Source organism: Erigeron canadensis, chromosome 5, assembly GCF_010389155.1.
Source record: "Erigeron canadensis isolate Cc75 chromosome 5, C_canadensis_v1, whole genome shotgun sequence".
Taxonomy (NCBI): domain Eukaryota; kingdom Viridiplantae; phylum Streptophyta; class Magnoliopsida; order Asterales; family Asteraceae; genus Erigeron; species Erigeron canadensis.
Genome location: NC_057765.1, coordinates 7,787,515 through 7,807,825, shown reverse-complemented (window position 1 = coordinate 7,807,825; position 20,311 = coordinate 7,787,515). Strand labels below are relative to the sequence as shown.

At 31.5% G+C, this 20,311-nt stretch overlaps 2 protein-coding genes across 2 annotated transcripts; one reads left to right on the top strand and one right to left on the bottom strand.

Annotated features, from left to right (window-relative positions):
- LOC122601114 (coniferyl alcohol acyltransferase-like) lies at positions 1–1,684 on the top strand. The gene is made up of 2 exons (XM_043773886.1): positions 1–405; positions 716–1,684. The coding sequence occupies exons 1-2, from the start codon at positions 1–3 to the stop codon at positions 1,682–1,684; spliced, it is 1,374 nt and encodes a 457-aa protein (XP_043629821.1).
- A 5,521-nt stretch (positions 1,685–7,205) lies between these two features.
- Positions 7,206–13,678, bottom strand: LOC122601113 (coniferyl alcohol acyltransferase-like). The gene is made up of 2 exons (XM_043773885.1): positions 13,223–13,678; positions 7,206–8,217 (listed from the first exon to the last, which is right to left on the bottom strand). The coding sequence occupies exons 1-2, from the start codon at positions 13,676–13,678 to the stop codon at positions 7,267–7,269; spliced, it is 1,407 nt and encodes a 468-aa protein (XP_043629820.1). The 3' UTR covers positions 7,206–7,266.
- Positions 13,679–20,311: the final 6,633 nt, after the last annotated feature.

Genomic DNA, 20,311 nt, shown 5'->3' with positions numbered 1-20,311 from the left:
ATGGGCTCCCACGCAATGTTCACTGTGAGCGTGAAGCACACTGAGATCATAACCGCGGCATCACCGGTACAAAACTTTTGGCTACCCATGTCGAACCTAGACATACTCATACCACCATTAGATGTGGGAGTGTTCTTCTCCTACAAAAAACCAATTCCTAGTGAGAACTATATTAACTTGATTAAAGAATCACTTGCATTAGTACTTGTCACATTTTATCCTCTAGCTGGAGAAATTGTCCAAAACAAGCTAGGTGAGCCAGAAATTCTCTGCAATAACCATGGCGTTGAATTTGTTCACGCTTTTACTGATTTGGAACTTGTAGATCTTGATCTTTACCACCCTGATGATTCTGTTGAGGGTAAACTAGTACCGGTTAAGACTAAAGGTGTTCTTTCTGTTCAGGTATATTATTTGGACCCAAATTTTGTTTTCGTTCATTGTATGTTGTAAATCAGCAAAAAAAAAAAAAAAAAAGTCTATAAGAATTAAAAAAAGTTCACAGAAAAAATTAATTGAAGAAAGACCAAAAGGAGCATTTATAACATGTAAAGAGAGAAAAATGTATGGCATGAATATTGCAATCCGGAAAAACTACTCACATTGCAAAAGAATTGAATATATAAGATGGCAATAGGATTGAATATATAAGATGGCAATAGAGTTGGACTTTCATTGATTGTTCACTTTTTGGGTGTTTATGCTGTTGAAGCAGGCAACCGAGTTCAAGTGTGGAGGGCTAGTAATTGGATGCACATTTGATCATAGATTAGCGGATGCACACTCCATGAACATGTTCTTGAATTCATGGACAAATGTTGCACGGTCTAAACCAATATCTTGCATTCCATCTTTCAGGCGTTCCATGCTCTACCCTCGACGTCCACCACACATAAACGCCTTCTACAATACCTTGTATGTGCCTTTCTCCTCTCTCCCTCCACCACGACCGTCATCCCAAACAAATCCTCTAATAAGTAGAATTTACTACATAAAGGCCGATGACATCAACAATATTCAAATGGAGTCAAGTTCGGATGGAAATCCACAAAGCAAACTAATATCATTTACCTCTTTTCTATGGAAGATGATCGCAAAAAGTGACAAAGAATCCAAGATTTGCAGGATTGGCGTAGTAGTGGATGGCCGAGAAAGACTAAGTGATGACAATCTTGAAGATCTCTCCTTGTCAAACATTAATAATTCTTTAACAATGAAAACATATTTTGGAAATGTACTTTCTGTTCCATATTGTGAGGCGAATTCAGGTCATCTTCAACGAATGCCATTAAGAGAGGTGGCCAAGATGGTTCTTAAGTGTGTAACAAATGCATGTACCAAGGAACATTTCAAGGGACTTATCGATTGGGTGGAGGTACATCGACCTGAGACAGCAGTAACAAAAATCTACACTGAAATGGGCAACAACTATGGGCCAGCAGTCGTGGTGTCATCTGGGATGCGTTTAGATTTTGAAACGATTGATTTTGGTTGGGGTAAGCCGCGGTTTGCTTCATATCACTTCCCATGGGGTGGGCAAACTGGATATGTAATGCCGATGCCTAGTGTTGCAAAGAATGAAGATTGGATTGTGTATATGCATCTCCTTCCAAAGCATTTGGATTTGGTTGAGGCTATAGGAGACGTCTTCAGGCCTTTAACTTCAAATTACCTCGACTTCTAGGCTATCTCATAAATATAAAGTAAACTTATATAAGTGTGAGCCAAAAATTAAAATTACAATAGAAGTGTCGGGGATTGTTATATATATATATATACGAGCATGGTACCCGCGCAATGCGGCGACGGTGGTGGAAAAGACGGTCTAGTGGTGTCGGTGATGGTACTATTGGTGGTGGTGGTGGTGTCAAGTGGTGTAGGTGGAATTTTTTAGAAGATTAAGGCTTAAAGTGTTAAGTATTAAAATAAGGGTTTATGGTATAAATTAAACAAAGTTGGTAATTTATAAAACTCTTTCCATAGTGGGTTTTTATTAAGGGGCAATTTAGTAATTTCGTATGTGACATATGAGTAACTATTTCTATTTTGAAGGGGGTGCATAATCTTTATAAAGGAGTATATATATATATAGGGTGAAGTGAGTATGGGGTTATCCCCCATCTAAGCTTTAGATGGGGAACCCTTCACATTTGGTTTTTATAATCATAAAAATTATGGGCGCTATGTAATTATTTAAAATTTAAATAAATATTAAAATATTTGTATGTGAGTGGTTTCCATGTAAGGTTAGATAGGGAACAACCTCATACTCACTTTTCTTTCTCTCTATGTTAAGCCTGTTTTGTTATATTTGGGCTATCAAAATTTATGTACACGATTGTTAATTAATTTAATAGACGTGATGAAAAAAAAGGCAAAAGAAAGACATGAGATGAAATCGATAATGATTACTTTTATGGTTAGAAAGAAAACTCAGACGATGGAATACAAGAAAAAAAGTCAAACAATTTTGACCAAAAATAACTAAGGAAAGTTTAGAAAAATTTAATATATTTAAGGTGATTAATTTTTTTATTTTTAAAGAGATATATGTAGAGATTTATCTACATGAAGTTGTAGGGAAGATATCCCCTATATATCTACTACTCCTTTATAATGATTATTCACCCTCTATTTTAAGAAAAGGTTAGAAAATAGTTAGATGAAAAATTACTAGATTGCCCTTAATAAACAACCTTTAAGGAAAAGGTTATTAGATATTACCAAAATTACTCTTAATGAATTAATTTATAATTTAAACCCTTATCTTTTAAAATATCACTATCACCATTGTATCAACTTACACGGTTAGACCACTCAACACCAATTGTCGATGTCATCGGATCACCACCCGTCACAGACACCATTAAACCATCGTCGCCGCCACCGCATTGTGCGGATACAATGTTAGTATATATATCTATATAATTGTTAAAACAATAGGAATTCGAACGATTTTAAGCCTCTTGAAGACTAAAAGTATGTTTACATATCGCCACATAAGATAAAATCCTATGTGGCATCTCCATAATTTTTAACGTATTAAATAAATCTTTGAAAGCACGCGGATCTTAAAACCGTATATCTTATACCCGATCATATTCGATATTATTAAACCCTCTTTCTATCCTTTTTTGGAAGAAGAGCTTCAAGAATAGCTTGGAACGGAAGTCTCTATAACCTTTTGATGCACAGACAAACATGAATACACAACTAAAACTAAGGTTAAATGAGAATCTTTTATCAAATCGCTATCATGTCTATGTTTTGCATAATTTTGGTTGTAGGTTCTATTTATATTAAACAAGGTATTCTTTTTTCTTTTTTGTATTTGGTTTATTTGATTTAATTTATAGGTTTAGATCTTGGTTTATTTTTTTCCTATATATTGTTTAATAGCAAACAAATATCTAATTTTTTAAAGGATTACGACAAAAACATGTATGAGAAAGGTTTGATGTATTAGATGTTTATGTGGACATCAGTTGTTCATAAGACGTTAATGGTTCCAACTTCCAACCCATTTGATAACGAATCTTTCGACTTTATAAGAACCCATCATACCAAGCATGTAGTCACTTATTTTGAATTTTGGTTGTAGATTCACCTATTGTATATGCTCATGACAAGTACGTTTCTGATCTAAATGTCACAAGTAAGGATTAAAGAAGCCGATGATGATTTTGTTACTGGTGAAATCTTTCTTTAGAAGCCGATGATGATGATGTATAGCAACAATCCTGGTATGGTTGCAAGCATATGCAGATATGGCGCTTGGAGACGAGAAGGTAAATTCTTTAGAAACCGACTTGGAGTTTCTCTTTCCTAATATTTGACCTCTAAAATTTGGAGTTTCTCTTTGCTAATATCTGATCTGTAAATTTTGCAACTCCTCTTACTTCTGCTCTTATTTCTTTAACTTAATTCTATAATTCTTAGTAAAATTAAAGGTTCCCTTTTTGATATATATGTACTTATGTTGCGGGTAATAAACTCGAGGGGCAAATACATGATAATCTTCACTTTTGCACGAATCTTAACAGCCTGTAAGATTCTTTGTTTATAGTTTCCTTATCTTTCAAAAATCTTATAAAAAAAGTTTGACCCCCACAAGTTAGAAAATCAACAAATTGTAAAGCAAGCCATTTGACCTAGGGGTGTTTATCAAACCGTCAAACCGTAAAAACCGGACCAAATCGGGGTACTTGGATTGGTTTGGTCGGATTGAGTTGTTAAAGTCTGGTTTGGCATTTTAAGTTTTGACAAACCGGGTTCCTTGGTCCGGTTACGGTTTGAGCAAAACATAAACCGTCAAAACCGGAGTGGACTAAAAGATATATATGTGTGTATATATATATATACTCGTAATATATTTACTTCACATATTTATCAACTTTTACCGGAAATTAACTATTTAACATTTACATATTTTAGTAGTATGTGCCATATATTACCAGGTATTTTAGTTCAGATATATTGTAAAAGATCTTTTGGTAGACAATTATAAGATACTCTCTCCGTCCCAATTTAAATGTCACGTTGACTAACTTTGACCGTAAATAACTTTGTTTGTACTATATAGTAGTTGATGAAACTTATATGAATGAAAAATACATTAAAAACTCAATCCATTCATATATTTTATATCAAGTGTTATATGACACAAACAAAGTTATTTATGGTCAAAGTTAGTCAACGTGACATTTAAATTGGGACGGAGGGAGTATTTTATTAAACATTTATTTATTTTATATAAATCTACTTTTACTTTTGTATTTTTAATTTAGCCTTTTATTTTTTCATCTTCATTACTCCACTATTTGGAGATAAAAATGAAAAGAAAAAAGTCACGAAACCGTTGAACCGGTCAAACCGGACCGGCTTACATGGTTTGGTTTGGTCCGGTTAGACAACACACTTGGTCTGGTTTGGTTTACAATATGTTAAAACCGCGGATCCTGGTTTGGTTTGAGATTTAATCAAAACCGGACCAAACCGGACCACAAACACCCCTAATTTGACCCATAAATGAATGATCCAGGATCTTTCAGTCTTTCTCTTTTTCAATGTAACTTCTGTTGACTTTATTATTATAATCTGCTTTTGATGATCTTATGAGTCCTGATGTCTTTTTTGTCAAGAATATGAATTTTAATACCAATGTCGAAAGTTTGGAGAAACATGTTGATCATGTACTGTAGCAACGGTGTATTTTTTTTTTTCCATTCACACACCTACTTTGAATATATTTCGTTATATTGCTTATTTCCACGTCTTTTTGCAGATAAAGAAGCACTTGAAAAATAGGAAAAACGTCTCAATGGGTTTTGGAGTTTGATTCTATGGATACGGCTGTACATATTTGCAAGAATCTACAGGTATGATGTTATAAAGATTATGAAAATTTGGTATGCTCTCATATTACAATTGTGTAAAAGAGAAGGTGGGCGAAGGTCAAAGCTTATTTGGCCAGGTAAATGCACTAGAAAGTGTAATATTATATCCATGGTTATGCTTAGATGTGCATTATTAGTAGAAATAGAATACTATTTGAGGAATCATTAGTCGAGTTTGTATGGATCTACAAATGTAGAGCTCTTGAAAGATCATATTACTACATATTCAATATGTTATAACCTTACGCAACAACTGGCTTGAAAGTTCGATGTTAATATTCTGTTGGAGGTTTGTTAGAGTTTTGACTAGAAACATGTTTTTGATGTTGCTATGACCCCTAAGAGCAAGTCTTGCAATATACTCTTTTGGTCCTAAATAATTGGATATTTGTAGTTTGCTGTTTAATAATTGCAGATGGCCGTGCAAAGCTATTTGGGAAAGGTATTGGCTTTCAAAGCTTACAAAACTACAGCTTGAATAATTTCTTGCTTTGTTGTGGTTTGTACACGAATATATTACCTTCAGACTACCTGTTGAAGTCCATGGTATTATCAATTAAATTTAAAATTTATAATGACAAGTGAACTAATGTTTCTTTTTTCCATTTATTTCCTTTCCTTTTGAGACTATGTGGGAATAATTGATGTCTATTTATTGTCTTTATATTTTATCAATATCATTATTCATCGATACCTATTTATCTTTACATATTTTATTTTAACCATTCTGAACGGATCATTCAAATTAATTTTCTTTATAATGTTTCATTCACAATTTTTCGAACAAAACTAAATTAAATACATCAATTTTTTAACTTTCGCGCATCGTGCGGGTCAAAGACCTAGTGTGTGTATATATATATATATATGTTCTATTCTCACATGAACTTTATCTATACGGGGCAAGTTATAAACAAATTGTAAATATCTCGTAAATTAGTATGTATATATGTCTTGTTATGTTATCATTTGTCTTTTGACTTAAATTTTTTTTTTTGTCAGTGCAATATGATATGAACCCATCCCATAATAAGCTCGATCGCTAACTACCATAAGTTGAACTCACTTCCAAAAATTAGCTCAAAGAAAGAGGGGACACCCAGGATTATAAATTATCAACCAATCTCATACTTGATCGATAATCGTAAAACCATCCTAACCTTAAGGATAATAGAGCAATTGTTTTAGGCTCCATCATTTGATATGCCTCAAAATTATCATATGCCAATGTATACGTAAATGTTGAATATCGCTTTAAAAGTGAATTTGAATTGTTTGCGTTTTTGTAAATTAATACAAGGTTCAGGATGTTTAATCACCATTTTTTAATTAACAAACTATCACAAATTATATCATAATTTTAATCACATATTCACATTCAATTGAATCAATTCTCTTATATATTTATTCATTTACGAATTACGATGTTATATATTAATTCTTTGACATCAAACATTCAAACTTGTTACGTTGTTCATATCCAATAGAAATTTGCAAAGTTTTCAAACAAATCTTGCGAATCTAGTTTAATTTTTTTTTAGTTTAAAAAGTTAGCATAAAACAAAGTTATTAAATAATTTTGATTTATATTGAAAAGACTAAGTATATATATTTTCTTATTCGTAAGGCCTTATACAAAGAGACAATGAGAAGGTCCTACACTCCTACCTCTTGTTAGTTTATTCAATCTTCTTTGGGTATATGAATATATTGGAATTTGTAATTCGTTGAGTCAAATATTCAAACACAATGATTAATTTATTGAACAATTTATACTTATTAAACAGATTAAAACATTCATTATATTACAAAGGATGAGAAGTTTAGAATAGTAAGCAATATAAACATACTTAAAAGCTTGATTTATACATTAATAAAACTTCAAATAGGAATTTGTAACGGGGATGAAGACATGGGATGCCTTACTTTCGATCAAATCAAGATGTTTTTGTTTGAGATGCGTATAAACAACCCAATCTCCGTTCTTGGTAGCACTTGGCATCGTAGTCATATATCCGGTCTGACCACCCCAAGGGAAATGGTACGAGCCAAAATCTGGCTCGCCCCATCCAAAACTCATATCATGAATCGGGAAACCTTGTCCTGATGATACAACTACAGCCTCCCCATCAGTCTCTTGTAGTTTAAAATAGACCCGAGCCACTGCTGGTTCGGGCCTATGCAACTCTACCCAATCAATCAACCCCCTAAAATGTTCTTCTTTTGTTGCCTTAGCCACAAACTCATTGACCTCTTTCGCGATTTTGCTAAGTGGCCTTGTCCTAAGATACTCATTGTCCAATTCACCATATGGTATAGATAGTATATTTCCAAAATGGTTTTTTAACAAGGAAGATTCATTTTCACCATTTCCTTTTAAGAAATTTCTCCCACTAACAATAACACCCATTCTAGATTTTTTAGAAACCTCATTTTGTCCATCATGAGCAAATAACTTCCATACGAATGCCGTAAAAGATTGGAGCTTGCTTCTTCTGGCTCCATCTGAACTAGCATCCGATTGAAGTTGGTTGATAGATTTAGCAGGAATATAAAAAATGCGACTATGAAGTTGCTCATCTGATGGCGGTGGTGGAGGCAGTGATGATATGGGAAGATACAAATCATCAAAGGTTGTGTCGTAAAATGGTGGACGTCTTGGGTTGAGGATTGAAGGACGAAACGATGGCATGTTGGAAATTTGTTTGAATTTGGTTAGCTCGGCCCATGAAACTAAAAAGAGGTTCAAGGAGACACCATCAGCTATCCGATGATCAAATGCACATGCAACTATTACTGAACCACAATTCAACTCTGTCACCTGAAATACACATCTTATATTATAATCACAACTTATTTACTTATATGTGAATTTCAAAGATATATAATTTACATATGCATAAAAATACCTTTTGACATATTTTGAAATGTATAGATGCAATAAAAAACCATGTACTTTTCAAAAAATAAAATAAAAAACCATGCATATATCCTTGAGCGTGCAAAGTCCATATTGTTGTGGGAGGTGATCCATACAAGATTTTTCTATTCTATTTTTTTTTTCTTTTTTGAAGCAATACATTATCAAAAAATGATTCAGATTATTATGTATAACATTTTAAAGTATATTTAATTATAAACGGTTAAAAATTATATGGTGTATGAATCACTGACTGTGTCAACTTAAGACTTGGTGAAGTTAAAAGTAATTGTAACAAATATATACTTTATCAAAAGATAGTCAAAAAATTAAAGATACTGGTAGTTGATCTAGTCCAGATTTTGATGTTTTGGATTGATAATTGACTTTAAAAACACTAAGTAGACTTATGTTTTGTTCCATTCGATCTCTATCCGATATCTTTTTTAAGATGGTATATAAGTATGAATCAAAGAAAAATACTAACATTAATTATTATTTTAATTATATTAATATGTTTATCCCATTCGATATGACCTACACAACTGTATATTTGACGGCGTGACTTGCATGATTTTATGATATTATTAGTTTTAATTTGGCTGTCAATTTTTCATCACTAGCTTTTTGACTAGAAAAAAAAAAAAATTTCAATTCATGATTCTTGTGTCTAGTATACAATGTATAGTTTGCAAAAATAGAATTATAGCCGCAGTTGTGGCTCGGAATTGGAGTTGGAGTTTGGAGGGTTCTTTTTTTTTTTTTTTTTTTTTTTTTTTAGTGGAAGTTTTCATCTCTCTCAAAACTTGTTAAAGGCTTCTACAAACGTTTTGGAAATAAAGATTTCCTTTTCAATTCTATTTCTAAACTAGGAGCGGCACTACTATACATTGTTATATTAGGAGTAGCCCGAGTCCGTTAAATCAATAAAGTGTAAATATTTTTGGAAATATGATGGTCAAAGTTCTATGAGATATGGTCAATGTTATCCATTCTAAACTATTGAAAGATTTTCTTAACAAGTACAATTATAAAACCATAATTGTGAAACTAAATAAAAACGAAACTAGAAAAATATGTAAACAACCTCTTAGAAATAACCAAAAGTTTTTTAAATTTCTTAAATGTTGTAAGTTTCGTCGATACAAGGACAGAGAAAAAAATATTGATGTTATGGGTTAGCCTAAATATGCCACTATTATAAAGAAAGCTATAATTTAATGAGAATATATATATATATATATATATTCTGAACATTTAAAAGCATAAGACTATATGTTCCTAAAAATAACCCGCGCAATGCAACAATTTTTGTGGCGATGACGGTGTGGTGGTAGGGGACGGTTGTTAGTGGTAGTAGTGGCGTCAAGTGATGTTAAATAACTGATGTAAAAGATTAATGTGGATATTATATAAGAAAATGTGTTTATAGTATTATATATACTCATCAAACGTACTGTAGTCATTTCTCAACTTTCAAGCTATATTTTTTTACTAGATAAAACCCGTACGTTGTACGAGACTCATCGAGAATATAAATAAAATAATTAATGATTACATTATTATTCATATTTTATGATAATATAAAAACCTATTAGATAACGATTGTAAATAGTAAAATTATGATTTATTAATATTAATATATGATATATGTCAATTATGTTAAAGCATGAAATTATATTTTAATATACATTTTTGAAATTGCATTGGGATAGATGTAAGTTTTAGTTAAGAAAAAATCATATTCATGTATGTTAATTAGTATTGTATATAACTATATAATAATAATAATCATAATGATAATATAGTAAATAAATGCATGGAGTTTCATTTTAGGGAAAAAAAATATTAATATTAGTTATTAACTAATTACAAAACTAAATTTTAAAATAAGCAAAAATTATAACATTTTAAATAATAAACAAAAATCTCAGTTGTCATTTTGTGTCACAAAAGATCTTTTATATCTTTACACAAATTATGACTTGATTTCTTTTTATTATTTATTTTTGCTATTATTATAGATGACCCTATTGACGGGTAACTTAAATGTTATCGAAGTTTGGGCAAACTTAAGCTAAAATAGGGATATGACAGTAAAGGGATGGAAACGTAAATATAACTGATATATTTGATATATGTATATATCCATTTTTTATTTACATTCTCAATAAGCCTCTTATAATGTATGACTTAATATAGTAACATATAAATATGAATGTTTGTGAATTATAGGCTACTTAAAAAAAAAATTCCATAATTGAAAGTTTAGTCATGTATATTATAAGGTTTCAAAATTATTGATCATGGTTAAATGTTTTTCTCAATTTATACTTTCAAACTTGCATTGAGATATATCTAAGTTTAAATATAAATAAAAATTATACTCATATATGGTAGTAATTAGTACTCCGTATATATAACTATAACTATATAATAACAATATAATCATAATGATGATTAGTAGATAAAAATACATGGAGTTTTATTTTGTTATAAAAATATTAATATTAATTATTAATTAAATACTAAGTTAAATTTTAGAATAACCAAAAATAAGTAAAAATTATAATATTTGACAACTAAGCAAAAACCCTAGTTGTTATTTAAAAGAGGGTGTCACATAGGAAAAAATATATCCTCTTTTAATTATATAGAGAGATTATATAACATAGATAAACACGCCGATATTTAGATATATGAAAGCTAATAAAATACTCTTAAACGACACAAGATAATTAGTCATAGTCAAATATGTACAAAGGTTAATTTATTTTAATACATATGTTTTAAACTTAGCTAAGGTTTTCATTACATTTTTTTTTTCAAAATAATAGAGGTAGGGAATCATATAATTTTCATATAGCTAATAAAGTAGACGTTATAGAATCCGTTCTTTAAAAGAAAAAAAAAAAAAAAACACCTAATTGAGTACGTAACAATAATCATCATAAAATGTTATGTACCGTTACAAGAAAAAAGATTATATTCCGCTATATTGCAAGAATTCTGTTCTACACGGTTATCATGAGATATCATATAATGTTCCTTTCTGAAATGTAAAGTTTAATACTTTAATAGATTGTATATATGATATAATATAAAGCTTTGGAATTGAAAGGATCTATGATATACAATGTATCGAAGTGTAAGGGTAAAATTTTAACACATATATAATACACAAACCAGACTTTGGTGTTTGGCAATTGGCATTGTCCCAAGTGTCAACCATTAATTTGCACAAAGTAAGCCATATTTGAAATTACTAACCTATTTTACGAAGTAATTTCTGAAAACTTTAATATTATATAATGATGTTCAACGGTAGTTGGTTCTAGTAATTTTAAGATTATTTTTGTGATTTGTTATGGACCCCGTAAATTACTTATCCGGTAAGCCATTGAACACTCGTAGAAAAAATATTTTATTTTTTTTGTAAAGTGAGTTCAGACGTGTTGAAGACAATTTTAATCAGATATTTTTCTGGACCTTCAACCCCCTCCTCATGGAAAATTTCTTTGAGATGAGAACCCAAAACTCAAACTTGAGACCTTGGGTAAATGTACTCACCCCTGGCCCACATAGTGGATTTAGAAAATACATCTGACCAGACAATATTTTATTAATCCAACAATTATATCTTTTCTTTCTTGTTTCACAACATCATTAAGTTTCTATAAAAAATTCTTTAATTGTAAACTTAAGTTTTGAAGTAATGATAAATAAACATAGAAAATATACACAAAATCAACAGTTATGTTTATTCATATTTATGGTTTACGTTTCATTTTAAATGTCCAAATTTAACTGTTAGAATTTTTCATTCAATCTTAATATATTGTAAATAATTTTGTTATAATATTTTCTAAAAGTTGTGTCAATGAAAAATACATTTAAACTCAATCCATTCATATATTTATATCAAGTATAACTTAACACATACAAAATTACTCACGATCAAATTTAAAAGAAAAATAATTAAAAAATTAAACTATAACATTTAAAATGATACATGATGATCGAGTAACTATTTCAAATTTTCTATTCCGGTCAGTTACCTTTGATACCGGGACATATATGAAACTAAATGTGGTACCAAATTTGAAATGAGACCAAGAACATTACTTTTGGTGAATTTATAGTTGTGTTGTAGTATTTAAAACGGGAATTTGTCTCCACTTGATGTTAATGGGAAGTAATATTCGTATAATTTTTTTTATAAATAAATATATATAATAGTGTAATACTAATTTGTACAATCAGTTTTAAAATTTATACATTGTACGTGATATATCTATCAAAACTTATGGTATGAATATCACCTTCCAATATTAATAGTGCATGCATAAATATAAAAATCCATTTCAACTTGTTATACGAGTGCTTATTGATTAACAAGGTTAAGGTTCTTGTATGACTAAGTATGGACGTGTGGTATAAGAAAATAACATATTATATTTTGTTTTAGTAAAAAGTCATTATTCTTAGGTTAGAATAATAATATTGACCATTAGATTACGATAAAAGTCGTATACCAAATATATAACTGCACGGAGTACAAAATGTGTATAACAAATATATAAAACTAATGCATCAAAGGTAAAACAAGATTAATTTAAGTAATTTCATCATATAACGGTGACAAAACATATATCAGGTATAATAATTTTCAGTTAAAATAAACTATTACTTTATTGATTACAGTTGATCAAAGTTAAATAATTAATCTTTCTAAAGATCTTTCAAATAATCTTTTTAAAATTATCAAAACATGACATGTGGATTCCATTAATTTTATTTTTAATGTTTTTTTAATTTTATCACATGTCATGAACGTATAGTTAGAGAAAAAGGATATATCATTTTTCTTACATTAAATTATAGCAGTGTTAAGATTTAGTTTTACCTGAACCGATATCAAACCACAACTTATGTTAGGCACCAACTTTCCCTTTACCGTTTCATCAGGGTGATGAAAATCTAAGCTTTTCAGATCCACATCAGCTTGAGCATGAATGAACTCGACACCATTGTTGTTGCAACGCACCTCCGGCTCCCCTTGGCTATTACGTACAATCTCTCCAGCAAGTGGGTAAAATATCGATAACACGCGTGCCAAAGATTTCTTCAATGTGTTCACAACATACTCAGGTGACATATCGATGTCGCCCTCCTTTTTCTTGTAGCAGAAAAATACTCCCGCGGCAAGTGGTGGTAAGAGTAAGTCTAGGTTCGACTGAGGAAGCCAATATTCATTAGCTGGCCCATGCGTTGCACGGATTATATCTCTATTTTTGACGGTCACTTGGTAGTGATCAAGTGGGTAGTCCACTTCATGCTTATCGAGTTCCAACGTGCTCATGGTTGAGAACCGAGCATGGTTGTGATAAAAATGAGAATTACTAGTGACTCGATTGTATTTTGTTCTTAGATTTTCGGTAAAGGATGAAGCAAATGGCGGTAGTGGTTCGGGGTGGTGCGATGTAATGGTACGAGTTTGATGAACCAATCTTTTATTTGAGATAGAGAGACATTTGGATCTCCCAAGGTTAAGAAGGTTGTAATATTTTCTCATAGTTGTTTTTGATCGAGTGATAAGAGAAATTAGCGTTTGATTGTTTTGTACGTGTAGTTGACAAATATGCATGGTATATTTATAGGGAATTAGAAGATATTGTTTAGCCGAAATTTTCAATCAAGAAACTTTATTTAAATGGCAAAAAAAAGTCCAACTTAGTGTGTACATATAAAGCTAAACATGCCTTAAAAAGTCCCACATTTAACTGTATGACTCTCATCATATTGACCTGGTAAGCCACACAAATTAACCACAATTAGTCAGCAGTTTTTATATAGGGTAAATTACAAAAATCATATCCGGGGTATGTTTAAAACTACACTAGTCATACCTATAATTTAAAAATTACGCGAGACATACCCATCATTGTCAAAAACTTACACTGACAATACCTATCGCTGACGGTCGTCTATTTGACCGTTAAGTTAAGTCACGTGCCGTGCATATGAGGTATCAAAATCGTAATTTCATGTATATTTCAGGTATCATCTGTGTAATTTACTCTTATAAAAAATTATTAAGATATTTATATTTATAATTCATTTATTAAAGTGGGTAGATATTCTATATTAAAATTCACACACACACACACAACTTTCATAATAAATTTCATAATCTACCCAACTTAATAACTGAAGTATAGATAAAACTCTAAAATTCTTAATAACTAGTTTATTACCTGCGTAACATGCGAGAATTTTACAATTTTTTATATTGAAAAACTTTTAATATCTGAAAACTATTAACATTTAAAAAAAATAATTATAAACCTATAAACCACAATTATAATATCATATTCATTGTGAAGGAAAAACATGTCAACAAATAATGTTTTCTTAATAAATTTTTATTAGAGTAAATTACACTGATAATACCTAAAGTATACACGAAATTATAATTTTGATACCTCACATACACGGCACGTGACTTGACTTAACGGTCAAATAGACGACCGTCAGCGATAGGTATGGTCAGTGTAAGTTTTTGACAATGATAGGTATGTCTCGCGTAATTTTAAAATTGTAGGTATGACCAGTGTAATTTTAAACAAACCTCAGGTATGATTTTTGTAATTTACCCTTTTATATATTTAACAACAGATAATATAATCTTTATATATCTATATCTATCTATAATACGAGTATCATAAAAAGCATTTTTCCTTTTTTAAATACCTAAAATACCCATCTTCTTTACTCACTAATTTAAACATCCTTAGCTAATATACCTATAATACCTTTAAATTTCAACCACTCATTTTTTTTTTCCCTCCTCAAATCTTAACCACGCATTTTTTTTTTGTCCCTCCATAAATCAATTTATTCATCTAATTTTTTTTCTACAAAAACCGTATATCGATAAATATAAAAAATTGTTTGGGTGTTCTTAAAATTTTATGCTCTTTCATATATTAGAGATGCCATTCGATATACTTTCAACGAATTTTTAAATGCGAGGGCGGAGCCATAAAGCATTTGACTATCACACTCTATGACTTCACCTGCTATGACCTATCACGCCTACCATCTCACCGCAGCTATACGCGGACAGTTTCCCCCGTACTATCTTATAAAGCATTTTGTCCCTTTTTAAAATCTCAAAAGATGATTTGAACTACCTAAATTACCCTTCTTCTTTTTTCACTAATTTAAACATATCTACCTAATATACCTATAATATCCTTAAATCTCAACCACTCATTTTTTTCTATCTCTTCAAATATCACCCACTCATTTTTTTCTCTCTCCGCCATAAATCATTTTGTTCCTTTAATTTATTTCAAAATATTTTATCTCAAAACCTGTATATAAATAAATTAAAAAAATTGCATGGGTGTTCTTAAAATTTCATATTATTTCATTAAAGATGTAATTCAATATACTTTCGACGAATTTTTAAATACGAATACGGAGCTCGTACGGCTAAAGCATTTGGTATCACACTCTATGACTTATCACCTCTTATGACCTATCACCCCCACCATCTCACCGTCGCATTGCGCGGGTACTATTGCTCGTTAACTTATAAAAGAGGAGCCTTTGTTTTAAAAAAATAAAGATGATTTGAACTGACAAAAATACCTCTCTTTTTTATTCACTAATTTAAACACCTCTGCCTAATATACCTATAATATCCTTAAATTTCAACCACTCATTATTCTCTTCCTCAAATCTTAACCACTCATTTTTTTTTCTCTCATCCATAAATCAATCATTCCTCTAAGTCATTCAAAATCTTTTATCTAAAAAACCGTACATCGATAAATTATAAAAATTGTATGGGTGTTCTTAAAATTTCATGCTTTTTCATTAGAGATACCATTCGATATACTTTCGACGAATTTTTAACTCTGATAGCAAAGCCCGTACGGCTAAGACATTTGACTATCACACTTTTTGACTTATCACCTCCTATGACCTGTCACCCCCACCATCTCAACGCCGCAACCCGCAAGTACTTTCTCTCGTATATATTGAATACATATTAAATACAATGATGGAAATTTTCTACCACTCATTCTACAATATGTTTTTTCTTCCTAAATAGATTAATACTACCACAAAGATAGAGTAAGCAATAATTTAAATCAACAAGGACGACACAAAAATACCTTAATTATCATTCCGAAACCTCCATAAAGATCACCACGTTGTGTTAATAATCGTCTCCAACATCATCTTGACATTTTTTTGATGTGATCATCTTTTCAATATGTTGCATCAGTTGACGTGCTAATAACACCTCATTAGTGACCAGTGGCGGATCTAGAAATATATAACAGGCCGGGTATGCAAAATTTAATAATTTACACGAAATTAAATTTTTTCAAACTTTGTTCGGGTTTTTTGGTTTGATGTGCAAAATCGAGCTTTAAATTTATAAAACTAGAACTACCTAAAAACTCACTACTACGCACTCACGGGCAGTGGACCCGATCGTTTGTAATATAGTTAAAAGAGTCTGAGTTCATTCTCAGGGATTGTTAATGACTAGTTGCTTATGAAATGGTTTGGAAAACGGGTGTTACTTTGAAAATCCTCTTGACAATTAAAGTAAAATTTGGTTTGCAAAATAATTGCATAAATTTGTAAAGAACTTCAGACAATATAATTAAAAGTCATCCACCTTGACTTCCCTCGAGTTCAAATGTGATTGCATTTAATTAAGAACAAATTCTTTAGAGTTTAAAGATAATCGTGACAAGATTAAGGTGCTCACGTGGTACCACCAACCGTGAACAAAATACCGAATCACCTAACTGCTAGTTAAATTACCCAAGCCGGTACCACCAAAACAAAGACAATTTTTTCAACAATCAGTTTTATTGACTATCAAATTATCAATTGAACCTATGTGACAATAACGTGGTACCACCAACCGAGATCAATCACGTTGACAAAATTAATCTTTTCTTAAAATGATATTCACTATGATACCATGAACTAGTGATAATTACTTATAAACAAGTAACCGTCTTAAAATCACATACACATTCAACTGGTACCACCAACGAAGAATTATATGCAACCAATATCAAAATTAATTAATAAAAAGAATTAACATCATCAAGATCACAGAACAACGATAATTAAATAAACATTTTTGAATTAAAAATATTGCAATCACATTATCCGTCTCGTTTCATCAAGGTGGATGATTAAACGTTTAGCCACTCATGATCAATCCACAATAATAAATAAAATAGAAGAGAAACATGATGTACCAATCGTTTGATGAAAAATAAATTGCAAGACAATAAGTAGATACGTTCTAGATGGGTGCCCGTGAATCTTCAACGAATCCGCCTAAGAAATTATCTTGATTGGAGATTGAAGAACCCTTGTAGAACAGCTCATAGAAAGATTTTTGATAACCTATTTTCGAACTAGGGTTTTTGCTTTTATACTCCTTCAAAATCTGATGCAGAAAACGATCCAACCTTTCAGCCCCCGTGCACCCACTGCGGCGCAGTGAGTCTTGTCTCCCCTCACTGCGGCGCAGTGAGTCTTATTTGACTTTTACATCAAGGTGACTGTGGCGCAGTGGGCTTACGCACCCTCCACTGCGGCACAGTCTGATTCCTCGGCCTTCTTTCCCTTTGATTCGACTGCGGCGCAGTCGTCCTAGTGCAACCCCCACTGCGGCACAGTGGGGTGTGTTCTACTCTTTTCCGTGGATATGGACTGCGACGCAGGGGGCATAGCCTCCCTCCACTGCGGCGCAGTCATAGCTTGTGTAAGACAAACTTCTTTCGATCTCGAATACAACCCGAGCTTCGCCGTCTTTTCCACTTAAATCAACTCTCAATCATTCAAATCAACTTCTAGGCCAATAACCCTTCGTAATTGCACCAAATGAACGCGTAATCTGTTTAGAGCCTGTAAACATTAACAAACACTATAAACGCGCCAAATGCATACAAAATATACTTAAAACGCATAAGAAATATGCCAATAAGGATGTGGGTAATGGGTATAAATTAGTCACATCATGGTTCGATAAAATACCTTAGTCAAAAACTCAATAATAAGTACACGAAAATAAACTAGTAGTTAACACATAGTATACTTACATATCTTTCATTCATAAATCTCCTCGTCTATGATTCAAGGTTTGAAAGCGTTCCAAATTATTATCAAGCACTCAAACAAAATTGATCATAAGTCAATAATATACAAGTTCCTTATTTAATGTTTCCATCTTTATATTATTCACAAACTTCGGTTTTCACCAAATTACTAAATTATTATATATGAAATACTCAATGGATACAAATCAAACACATGAATAAAAATATATATGTCAGTATTAATAGCTCCACGTCTCCACTAATAATAAAACCCTCAATATTCATAATAATAACTTAATAATCCATATGAAACTTATACTCCGTACAATACAAAAACAAACAAATGAAAAACTTACATTTATCAATGAATGACCATTTGAAAGAATTGGAAAATAGGGGGTGGCTGCAAAATCAGAGATGGATTGACGGTTGCAAGAGACAGTGGAGGAAGAGAAGCAATTAGAAGAGAACAAACAAGAAGAGAAGTCCCCAAAATCGTCAGATGATGAGGGTTAGGGTATTTCAACTTTCAATGACTATTAAATTATAAAAGAAAAGTGTGATTGGCACGTGTCTCCATTTCTAGTTTTATGGTCTTCTATTTCTAAATTTGGCCAGACACAAATATAAGGATATGCACCTTTTATTTTTAGGATATGCAACTACGCTATTATTATTATAATTTTTTTCCCCCAAAACTTATGACTAGTTTTTTAATATATGGGTATGCATATGCATACTGTTTTGGTCAAAAATTACATAAGATAATCTACATTGAAGACCTAGATTAATTATGTAACCAAACTTTCGTTCGTAAGGCTGTGTGCTTAAAGATCTTGAAGGGTCAGTATACTGAGATGTCAAAATAATTGCAGAAAGGTAATGTATTTGCTAGATATTGAATAATCACGTAAAATAATGCTTAAAAGAATGTTTTTATCAAGATAGGACTGTGAAAATAAAGATCTACTTGTAAAATCTAATAAATGAACAGTGTGATTTGTTGACAAGCAAAAGCCCTTAATCCTTCTGGATTGCCGGCATAAAAACCCCGGGAGGAAGCAATCGTCCCTGCCTTTGTTCTCTTATTAATTATGTTTAAAATGATTACAATGATGAAGCAGGTCGATCGATCTTTCTAAGTGAGTAAAATGTAAAGTAACGAGAGGTGTGTGTGTGTGTGTGTTTACAAGTGTGAGCAGAAATAATATGGAGCAGAATGTATGTGTCCTATGATCGATCAGACCCCTTGTTTATATAGAGCTAGGAGCTAACTAACTATCCTGAAAATCTGGGATCTTGGAGCTGACTTTTCTGAAAATCTAGGATCTTGGGGCTGGAAATCAGGGATCTTGAGCAGATTTTCTTCTTTGACTTGATTACTTGGTAAATGAACGTTGTGGAGCCATTTCTACACGTTTTCAACCATAAATTCCGACTTTGGGGGCAAGGCTTCCATTTTAATCGTTCCTGTACAGCTAAGTCAAAATAAAGTAACGGTCAGATATCTTAGAGACCCAAGATATTGAACCACGAAGATCTTGGACTACGAAGATCTTGGGACCTGAAGATCTTGGAGGTGAAAATCTCAGGCATAACAATTGTCCACAAAATTTTGACTCGTGTTTATCTTCTTAAACGGAGTTAGAATTTTCTAGAAAACATCTTTAACAATGTCAAAATCAAAGTTCAAATTGATAATTAAAAGTATGAGAGATAGAAGTGACCGTGCACAGAAGATCGTTTTCCAATTCGCTACTGGTGTTCCTTTTCTGTCTTGACGATCGTTTAGGAGGTTGTTATTGGCTGCAACTTTTTCCTTTGTTGTCCCCATTGAATCCTTAGGG